The sequence below is a fragment of the Lactuca serriola genome, chromosome 9 (assembly GCF_051521515.1).
Source record: "Lactuca serriola cultivar US96UC23 chromosome 9, Lser_US96UC23_V15, whole genome shotgun sequence".
NCBI classification, from domain to species: Eukaryota; Viridiplantae; Streptophyta; class Magnoliopsida; order Asterales; family Asteraceae; genus Lactuca; species Lactuca serriola.
The window spans coordinates 84,148,812-84,160,548 of record NC_136416.1 but is presented as its reverse complement, the minus strand read 5'-3'; the positions used below and the strand labels follow the sequence as shown (position 1 = coordinate 84,160,548).

At 38.0% G+C, this 11,737-nt stretch overlaps 1 protein-coding gene across 1 annotated transcript; it reads right to left on the bottom strand.

The window, feature by feature from the left end:
* Window positions 1-9,104: 9,104 nt before the first annotated feature.
* Window positions 9,105-10,833, bottom strand: LOC145076631 (dehydration-responsive element-binding protein 2C-like). The gene is made up of 2 exons (XM_079022442.1): window positions 10,656-10,833; window positions 9,105-10,312 (listed from the first exon to the last, which is right to left on the bottom strand). The coding sequence occupies exon 2, from the start codon at window positions 10,300-10,302 to the stop codon at window positions 9,334-9,336; it is 969 nt and encodes a 322-aa protein (XP_078878568.1). The 5' UTR covers window positions 10,303-10,312; window positions 10,656-10,833; the 3' UTR covers window positions 9,105-9,333.
* Between the last annotated feature and the right edge of the window lie 904 nt (window positions 10,834-11,737).

Here is an 11,737-nt window from a genome sequence, read left to right as displayed (position 1 = left end):
AGCATTCTAGGCAAGTATATCATATTCTAGAGTCTTGTAAAGATCATGCATATAAAAAGAAGAGTCTAGATTAGTCAAGAACCATTGGTACCTAGAAATTTCCATTTGACGAGGTGTAAGGTACCTATAAATAGGAAGGATGTCTCATTTGTAAGAATCATTGGGAAGTTGCCTTGTAAAGTAGTCGAGTCTATAATAGAAGCTTTCTTTCTTACATCGTATCCTTCCTTATCGCATCTCTTGTTGTCCTAGTCATTAGTAGATCGTAAGGAAGTGTTCCAAGCTTGAATTATTCGAAGAAACACTAAGTGGCACATGGTGATTGAGTCATCCCGTGGCACGTGGTATCAGAGCCTAAGTTCGTACGAACAAGAGATCGTAGCAATGGAAGGAAGAAGTGTTGTAGCTAAGATTCCCCCTGTTTTTGAGGAGAAAGGAAGGAAGTCCAAGAAGAGGGAACAATTAGTAGATACCTTGTCGAACTTAGAGAACAAGCTTACCAAGTTTGAGATTAGCATCTGTGAGATCCTTGAGTGGAAGGATATCGTGGATCAGTCCGTTAACAATATAAGGGACACAAGTGATGGAATGAAGGAGTCCATCAGCATCATCAAAGAAGAATTCTTTGAATTGATCAACACATTGTGAAACTAATATCGTGAGAAGGTAGCTGCATTAGAATCTGAACTAAACCTGTGTAAAGCAGCGATAGTCGGAGGAGCTGTTACAAAGACGAAACCATACATAGAGGCACCCAAACCGTTGAATTATGGAGGTAAACGTGACCCCAAAGAACTTGACGAATTCTTTTGGTTGATGGAATGCTACTTCAATGCTATCCGAGTGACAGACGACAAGACGAAGGTTGTCACACCCCAAAACCGGAACGGCAGAAACGTTCTGGGGTGGATGACGTCACGTCAAGTATCACAACATATGCGGTATATTAATCAAAGTACAACAACCATTGCATTAATAGTAATAGTTTTACATGGTTTACATTTCATAGAGACATTAAAGTAATACAAGTAATAATATAGGTGCAGCTTGGTACTAATTGTCTTCACCAAAAGCTCCTGGGATGTACCTGTCTATTGCTGACTTGAGAATACAAGTTATTTGAAAGCGAGTATCAGCATTTTTATAAATGTTGGTGAGTTCATAAGTATTTAGTGTCATTTTATTCAAATAACTTTATAAAAAGTAGTAGTTTAGAGTCAACGGTGTATTAGAGTCCTTTCCAGAAAATCCTATATTTTCTGAATAAAAACAGTCTTCTACCAAGACCCGACAGTGTTATGTTTTAAAGAGAATTTCCCTAAAATATTATCATTACCAAAATACGGTATTTTACTTTAAAGGAAGTAGACGAATATCACTAGTAAAATACAAGGGAAAATAACATATGCCTCAGAAGAAGATACTGCTGACTAAGGCAAAGAAATCATAGACTCCAGGAGAGTATTGAATGAACGACACGCCTGGCTTAGTCTAACAAAAGGAGACACAGACCCCAGACGATATCAAATGAAAGATACAGCTAGCAAGGTCTAAAACAGTGAACACAGACCCCAGACAGTATCAAACGAATGATACGTCTAGCAAGGTCTAAAAACAGTGAACACATACCCCAGACAGTATCAAATGAATGATACGTCTAGCAAGGTCTAAAACAAAGAAACACATACCCCAGACAGTATCAATTTAATGATACATCTAGCAAGGTCTAAAACAAAGAGTGATCTTAAGAGTGTTGTTTCAGAAATACAGTGTTAATTCCCGTTACCTTAAGGCCATGAATTATAAGGTAACCCCGAGATACTCGTAACCATACTGATAGACACTAGAGAACTTGACGCCCTGCAAGCGTCGGAAAGAATGTGACATTTGTCACCCCTTGGCTTGGTAGGCCGTGGACTGTAGCTAGCAGTTAGGGTGTGGGGGTGTCAATCCCGTATAGATCTATACACACAATGCCCGCTCTCCCTACAGGAGACTCTGGTTACCAACTTGACAACGGAGAAGGTCGTGTCCTGAAGATGCATCTCGTATAGTGAGTTCTGATGTAAATATTGGGCTAATGATAGAGACTCACAAATAAACTGACCGATGTAAACCTTCATGTCTATACATGTATACATGATATATAATTAATGGTTAAACGACCTTCGAACGGATATCCGATCCCACCAGACCACATCCAAACGAGGAAAAGGAAATAGGGCGAACTAGCCTTCCTAAGTCCTTTAAACATTATTTATATAACTATACAAGTACAGGCATGCATTTAACTAAGTAGAAACATTTAACGAAGTAGAAACATTAACAAAGTAGAAGCGTTAATAAGTAGGAGCGTTTCACGAAGTAGGAGCGTTAACAAAGTGGAGGCGTTAATAAGTAGGAGCGTTTCACGAAGTAGGAGCGTTAACAAAGTGGAGGCGTTAATAAGTAGCAGCGTTTACAAAGTAGGAGCGTTAACAAGTAGAAGCGTTAATAAGTAGAAGTGTTAACAAAGTAGTAGCATTTAACTAAGTAGGAGCATTAACTAGTAGAAGTATAACGAAGCAGTAGTATCTAACGAAGTAGGTGTATAAAAACACGGAAGAAAACTTTGATGAAAACTTTGGAAAACCTTTACACTTCAGAAAATCACGACTTGGTATTCTTTTGTAAAATAAGTTTGAAAACCTTTAGAAATCCTTTGACAACCTTTCATAAACAAGTTTTGAATGAAACTTTGATAAAACATTATAGGTAAAGAAAACCTTTGTTTAAAATGCTGTTGTAACTGAATCCGAAGTAAAACATACAGCGCGAGAGACAATTTGAGAAAAGATTTGAACAAGTAAAGACGTTTTGGAAAACCATTTACAGTCTCATACTTGGTAAAACAGTTGACAGTGTAATAAATCCTTGTGCATGCGGGTTATCAATCACATGTGATTGATATGATAACTGGCATGTTTTAACTTGTATTCCCCCCCCCCCCAATAAAAGCATGTAAAAACATTTAAAAGGTTAATTCAAGGGTATGAACTCACCTGTTGTAAGCGGATCGAACGAAAGTGCCGGTTGGGTGCTCGGTGTCAAGTAAACACTTGAACACACTTAGTGACCTATTAACATATGATAACATATGTTTACATACATTTAGTAAATATAATACTAATTTAAACACGTATACGCATCCTAAAATGCGGAAAACACTTTAGTCAAGTGTTAGGAGTGTCCCGGGTAACATATAAGGGTGTGTATGGCCTAGATAGGGAGCTTGATTACTCTTCAAGAGTAAACTCTTTATAGAGTTTACGGCCCCAAGACCTTGTCCCCATGATTTTATGGCCGTAAAATCAAGGGTGGTGTGTTCTTTGATGCATTAAGGTCTTATAACACTTGTGGTATTAGGCTAGGTTCAATTCTAGGGCATAGGAAATGGTTTAGGCTCCAAATGGGCCATTTTAGGGGGTTTACGGTTCATGACCTCTCCTTGAGGAGTTTACGGCCGTAAACACATGATTTTACGGTCGTAAACTCATGTTAGCCCACTCCTCTTGTTGTTTGGTGGTTCTAACTCATGCATGTAAGGTTCTAGTCACTTTTAGGAGCTTAGGAAGGTGTTTAGGGCACTTAAACACCTTGGAAAGGTGTTACGGTCTAAGAAGATGTTCTTGGGGAGTTTACTACCTTAAACACATGAGTTTACGGCAGTAAACTCATGTTAGTCCATAAATCATGTGTTTTTGTGGTTGTAGGTTAAGCATACGAAGTTCTAGGTCCAATTCCAAGCCATACAAAGTGTTAAGGGCACTTTAACACCCTTTGGGGGTGTTTATGGTCTAAGAATGGGTGTTTACGGTCCAAGAACCTTCTTGGGCCGTAAACTCAAGTGTGACATATTTTTGTATGCTTTGGTGCATATAATGAAGGAAAATAAGGTTCTATGCACTCAAAGAAGTTCATGGAAGCCCTTGGATGTGTTTGAGGGGTAGTTTAACACCTTAAAAGGTGTTTATGGTCTATGAATATAGGTTTACAGTCTAAGGATGTTCTTAGACCGTAAACTCATGTTTACCCCCCATTTGGTCCGATTTTGGTGTTCTAAGTCCTTTCGTGTAAGCCTCTAAGCCATTATTAAGCATGAGAAGTGTTTGGGAGGGTTTTTGGGCATCAAACCCACTTCCAAAGGGGTTTACGGTTTTGGGAGGCTCCCAAGACCGTAAACTCATGTTCTTGGGGTTTTTGGATGATTAAGTCACGAATTTGCAAGCTAGATAAGTTAGATAACAAGCTAGGAAGGTTTACTTACCGATTTGAGGCTCAGAGGGGCGATTTTTTTACCAAAACCTGTTTGTGGAGAGAAAGAAAGTAAAGAGAGAGAGTCTAAGGTGGGAAAAGGCTTCTAAGGAGTGTCAACCCACCCTTATATAGGGCTTGGGTGTTGTACCCGGTACACGACTACCCGATACTTATGTTTAACGAGGTTTAAAATGTTTATCCGGTTAAATGGCCACAAATAAAAATAAACTTTTCCCAAATAAATGGAAAGATAATTTATGTGTTTTTATTTTCGTTTGACGAATATTAATTACAATATTCCAACGGGTTTAAATCCGGTCAAAAATATTTTCGGGATAAATTTGGCTATTTTTTGACGTAATTAATTTTGACGTTAAAACTAACGGAAATTTTTGGGTTGTCACAAAGGTCGATATGGCCGTCCTTTATCTATGCGAAAGCGAAACTCTATAGTAGAGAAGGAAGCATAGAGACATTGAGAAAGGCTTATACACCATAGACACCTGGGAGGAGTTCAAGAGGCAACTTAAGAGACAATTATGCCCACATAATACCGAAGACATAGCGATAAAGAAACTTCGTGGGCTAAAGCATAGTGGATCCATCCGAGACTACATAGTCAAGTTCACGAGCTTGATGCTAGAATTACCCGACATGCAAGAGAAAAACAAACTTTTTTATTTCATGGATGGACTACAATCTTGGGCTTATAATGAGCTCAAGGGGAGAAATGTTAGAGACATCGACAGAGCTATCACCGTGGCAGAATATCTAATGGAATTTCGAAGAGAAAGCACGGTTAAGAAGAATAGTGAAGGAGAACAAACTATGTCAGAACCGGAACCAAAACAAGACACACCCCAACCTTTGAATACGAAATGAAAAGCAATCAAAGGAAGATACCAAAGAGAAGAACAGAAGGAGATCAAGTGCTACTTGTGTGATGGTCCTCAATTGATCTGATACTGTCTGAAGAAAAAGACATTTTTTGCGATGGTGTTGCAAGAAGAAGAAGAAAAAAAAGAAGCTGGCATGAGTTCCATGCGACTTCTAAACTCTATGGCAAAAGACGAGACAAAGGAATCGAAAGGGAGTGGTTCTAAGGTAGGATGTCTCATGCTAGTCAAAGCCAAGATGAATGGAGGAAATATCAAGGCGCTATGTAACAGCCCGGATTCCCAGGTATTATTCATTTATTTATTTTGTTAATTTGTAAGGAGACTCGGCGAGTTGGAGCCTAGACTCGCCGAGTATGATCGCGGATTTGGACGCGGGTTCGCACCTGGACTCGGCGAGTCTGCGCTGTTTAATGAAACCCTAATTTCCCGGCCTTGAGCCCTATTTAAAGGACCTTAAACCCCTCCATTGCGGCTACCTTCGACCTTGAGAGCACCAGAGCAGTTGAGAGTTCTTGTGAGTGAGATAAGAGGCCATTATTCACCATTTTTGTGTGTAATTGCAAGAAAGGAAGAGGAAGGCCAAACTATAAGAGTTGGGGAGCTTGGATCTACTCCCATTTCAGCAGAAGAAGCTATTTGAGGTAACATTCAGAGCTTATTCTCATGTTTTTTCTTGATATGGTCAAATCTAGGGTTTCTTCATGCCTTGTTTGCCTTGTATTTGGAGTATGAGAGGTCCCATGGGGATATGGTACCTAGATCTGGAGCTTAGTAGGTGCAGAGAGTCCCAAATGCCATGCTTTATGCCTTTCCTTTTGAGTTGGAGACTTAGGTTGCCATTTTAGAGGTCATTTCTTCAAAAGAATCCTTGTAGGCGTTGCATGGTAGCCAAGACTGTGACTTTACGTGATGAATGTGCTTGGGAGGGCCAGATCTATGAGTTGTTGGAGCGGATCTGACCTCAGAAGCGAGATTGAGTTGATGCATGGCATGGACTCGCCGAGTCCGAAGAACAGACTCGGCGAGTAGCATGAAGATTGTCCTTAACCACTCAGCGAGTGGTCTTGCCGAGTTAAGGGTTGACTCAGTGAGTCAGGGAGAGTTAGAGAGGGTTGACAGGTGGACTGAGTCGAGCTGGAACTCGCCGAGTTGTTCTTGAGACTCGGCGAGTTGAGTCGTGGTGGCCCCGCGATTCATGCCAGGTGGAACTTGTCGAGTCAGTGGAGTACTCGACGTGTCAAAAGAGGATCCTAGGGAGTCACTGAACACGTATAGACTCGCCGAGTCGCTTTAGTGCACTCGCTGAGTCCGGTCAAAGTTGACCGTTGACCAGAGTTGACCAGTGTTGACTTGATGGGGGTAGTCAACCTTAGTTGAGAAAATGTTAATTAGAGGTATACTGTGTTATAGGAGGATTATAGCTCGGAGGATCGAGCGCGAGTGATTTCCGGGATTTGCGAGTTATCGAGATACGCGAGGTGAGTCTTCTCACTATACTTTACCTTGAGTAGGTAATCAGAGTTATGTGACAGAGTATTTGTATGCTATATGTATGTTATGTGTTGTACTGTATTATTTCTATGTGATTTATGTTGTGCATGTTTACAGAGTTGGAACCGGAAGGTTCCCAGAATTAGAACCAGTGGGTTCACAGAGTAGGGTCTACGGACCCACAGAGTCATAGCCTCGAGTGGCTAATATGTGTTATGTGTGGTATTTTGGGGAACTCACTAAGCTTTGTGCTTACAGTGTTAGTGTTGTTTGTTTCAGGTACTAGTGATGACCGTGGGAAGGCGCCGGCTTGATCTGTACACACGCATGGGATTTTTATGATATGTGATCTTGGGATTTTGTATGATATGGATTGGAGTTTTAAACTTGATGTTTTATGAAAATTAAATGAAAATGTTTTTATATTATGCGAAAAATTATTTTGAAATTCACGGTGTTACACGCTAATAGATTCAGGTGCGACTCACAACTTCCTTTCTGAAAACGAAGTAAAGAGATTGGGGATTTACTACATGAATGAAGAAGGCCACTTGAAGGTTGTCAATTCTCCATCCAATCCTATCCTACGAGTTTCACGTGGAGTGCCCATGAAAATCCCAGAATGGGAAGGCATCATTGACTTGGTAGTCGTACCCATAGATGACTACAACATGGTATTAGGAATGGAATTCCTAGAAGAAGTATGTCTATGGTCGTTCGAAAGTGATAACACTATGCGTATTACTAAAGGTACAATCATTCACATAGTACCTCTAGAAAGGAGTATAACAAGGTCTCGAACGTTATCGACTATGAAGTTTAACAAAGACCTTTAAAAAGTCGTGAAGATACGGAACAATACCCTAAGTTAAAAGAAGGAACATAATTCGCAAGCGACTAGTAATCGTAATGATTGAATCAAGAAGTATGTGAGACCAAACAATGTAGTTCAAGGTATCAACACATGTTGATGTAAGATAGGGTCGCGATCAACGTTGAAAATTGGTCTGATATTCCATGAGGCTACAAAAAGATCCAAAACAGGCAAGGAAGTAAGAACACAAGTGACACCTCACTTGAAATATCGTTATACAAGAAGAATTGACGTGGACGTCTAGGGTTTGAGTGGGGGAGGGTGTCACGGACCAAGTTTCTGGAAAATTCAACGATCGTCTAGGGAACTCCGGCATGATCAAGTATACTCGAGAAGTCCTCATAGAGTCAAGAATGCTCTACGAGACCCTGGAAGACGCTAGAATATTACAGATATATGTGGAACAAAGGAGACCGGTCTAGAATAATCAAGAGGGCACTAGACAAAGCTAGAACGACCCGGAAGACTTTGGAGCAATCTAGAACACACTAGATCATACAAGAACGATTTGGATAATGTCAGGACGACCTAGAGATTTCTAGAGCATCGTAGACAAGTATACCATATTCTAGAGTCATGTAAAGACCATGTATATAATAAGAAGAGTCTAGATTAGTCAAGAATGATTGGTACCTAGAAACTTCTATTTGAGTAGGTGTAAGGTACCTATAAATAGGAAGGATGTTTCATTTATAAGAATCATTGGGAAGTTGACTTGTAAAGTAGTCGAGTCTATAATAAAAGTTTTCTTTCTTACTTCGTAGCATTCGTTACTGCATCCCTTGTTATCCTAGTAGTTAATACATCGTAAGAAAATGATTCAAGACTAACTTAATCAAAGAAACACTAAGTGGCATATTGTGATTGAGTCATCCCGTGACACGCGGCTTATTTTACTGTAGTGTTTACCAATATAACTATTGTTTTTATTTATTTATTTATTTAACTTTTTATGACAAATTTGCACGAGCACATTAACATGTTTATATTTTATCCAGTTAGCCTAACGTTTTATTTTATTTTTGTACTTTATTTTATTTTTATTTTTATTTTACAAGCAAGCACATTAACGTGCTTATACTTTATCTATTTAGACAATGTTTTTCTTTTATTTTAAAAATAATATATATTTTACAAACGACTGTGTTTATATTTATCCATTTAGACAACGCTTTTTCTTTTTTCCTATTTTTATTATTTTTCAGTTTACAAACGACTGCACGAGCACTTTAACGTGATAGTCTATAATCATTCCATCAACCTGAAATGCGTAAGTACCGGTATACCAAGGACACTAATATACTAATATTTATAAAATAAACAAATTTTACATCAAATGAATATCATCAACACCACCGCAACAACAATCAAATCAACACCACCGCAACAAGAATCGAGACCAATATGAAAAAAGTCGACACTTTATACCCATTTGATTAGTGAAAACAAATTGTTCATTATCCACTTAATTAATTGTATTTTGTCAAGATCTTTTGCACTCAACCGATCACCATAAATGGAGACAAAATTAATAAATAAATAAATAAAAAGAACTCTAGTTAATTATATTACTCTTGTTGTTTGATTAAAGTACGATACGGGGTTATCTACATATCTTTAACTATACAGGTTCCTGTAAAATACATAGAACTATCATTTTCCCAAGAACCACATAACTTACAACTACCCTAAAATTCCATATGACGTCAGCAGAACGAACATGTTTTCCCTGATAAATACTACTCATCGATCTAACAATTATTTTCACAGCGCTTATAAACCCAAATCACCTCCTAAATCAAACCCTAGATCATCTAATGTAAAATTATAATCTTCGGGTCTTCCGGGCATCAAAAAATCAAACCCATAATCACCACCACCATCTTCTCCCTTGCTCCGGTTGCCAACCTCCGGCAACTCTTGCTGCCGCCAGTAGGGTGCACTCCTCCGGTCAACTTCACCACCTTGATCATGCACTTGGTTCCCCGGGTCGGGTTTCGAACCCGGACTTTTTTGATCCATCAGTTCTAGAAGCTCTTCCATATCAAACAACTCATGATCAACATGAACGTTTTGAAAATCAATCTCATCAGGTTCTTCCTTAACTTTAACATCTTTTCCATCTTCCTCATCTTCAACTTCTTGTTTAACAGTCGTCATCAATGGCGGATTACCAGATTCGTTGCAATTCGATTCACAATCATCTTTGACTATTTGACTACCCGACCCATTTTTGGAGTCTTCAGAATGGCTACACGTTGTAGTGGAGTCGCAACTTGAAGCACCATTAGCAACCACCATTGATTCAGAATAATACTCGCTCATGGTTCGACAGTTTGGGAGATTGAGACGAGCACAAGGACCATACATGACTCGGGCAGCTTCATCATAAGCTAGGGCAGCTTCAACTGCTGACCCGAAAGTTCCAAGCCATAATCGACTACCTCTATTGGGTTCTCGAATCTCAGCTACCCATTTACCCCATGTTCGTTGTCTTACACCTCTGAAATTACACCTCGAGTTCTCAGGTCCTCCTTTACCTTTCATGCAACCTTTCTTTGACCCTTTTGCAGGGACTTTACGTGTTGGTTTAGCTTTTTCATCTAATTTATCGATCTTCTTGTTGTATTCCTTCCATTTCGCAAGAGTTTCTGCTACCCCCTTTGGGCCTTCGCGTCTAGTTCTTGATTTTCTTTTTCTGGAAGACTCCATTGATGAAGTAACTTGAGTAGAATTAACCATTTGTGTGTTTCTGAATACAGAGCAAGAAATGAGCACACAGGTATTTAATATATGGGTTGAAGAAACAAGTGGTTAAGAAAAAGCCAAATGAAGAAAATTTGCTTGGTGCCGAAGTTAGCTACGATTTATTAATATTAAATAAAAAAGCAAAATTCAATTTTATTTACTCCAGAAGTTTTCTTGCTCCCAAAGTCTTACACCATTAAAAGCCAATGCTGTGTTATTCTTCAACTCAGATATTGATAACCAGAATTATTTTAAGTTTCCATAAGATCGTGAAATTAATAGCTAAATAGGAATCATTTACATACTTAAATAGATCGAGAGTTAAATAGATCGAGAGAAAAACATACCTGTAGATGAAAATACACAGCAAATTAAAAGCAACCTCACTTCGCTTCACTGTAATTAACAATTCCGCTGTCTAGAATCTACAAATTCGTCGTTATCCGGGAGATGAACAGAAAGAATCTCCAATGTTTTTCTATGGGTTTCTTTTGGAGGTAGAAAGCAGGATTGGAAAGAAAATGAAAGGAGTCAAACGGATTTGTGATATTTATAAGCTTCTCTAGATAGCTCTAGTTTTATTTATGTAATATAATATTTTTTTATTTTTGAATTAAATAAATATCTGGATAGAAATACGCATGACGTGTTCCATGATTTGATGGATCCGTGGCTTGCCGGAATATGGGAGTTTTGACACGTGGCAACAGAAGGGTCATGATTGCGGCTCAATTTTAGGTCTATCCTTTCTTGATGCCGAAGTGTCTCGGTTTTAAGATTGGCCCCTACAATTTTCATAATTGCAATTATTTCTGGTCAAAATATTAAATACCTTAAATGCCCTCCATTTAATACATCACCTCATACTTCATCAAAAACATAAAGTCCAAAGGTGCCAAAATAAAATTGATCAAGGATTGCATGAGGGCTTCTCTATAAAATTCTAAAATTTTATTTAACCTAACATTTTGTAATCGAAGTCTATAATTTATTTATGGAACTAGATTTTTAAGTTAAATAAGTATGAGTATATTTGTAATTGAAGTCTATAATTTATTTATGGAACTAGATTTTTAAGTTAAATAAGTATGAGTATATTTGTAGTTGAAGTCTATAATTTATTTATGGAACTAGATTTTTAAGTTAAATAAATATGAGTATATGCGTAAGGATCAAGTATACATGTTTTGCAATAATATTAGTTGTATGTTTTATTTCATGAATACAAAAAAAATTTCCATAAGTTTTGATTAGTCGATAATATATATTATTAAAATTCAACATCAATAAAATAATATTAAAATTCTAAGTAATCTAAACTTTTAGGCTAAATGTACAAATATAATATAAGTTTAAAGTACAAATGACAAATCAAACAAATTAATGATAAAAAAAAACCCATAATTGAGGAGTTTGGAACGATACATAT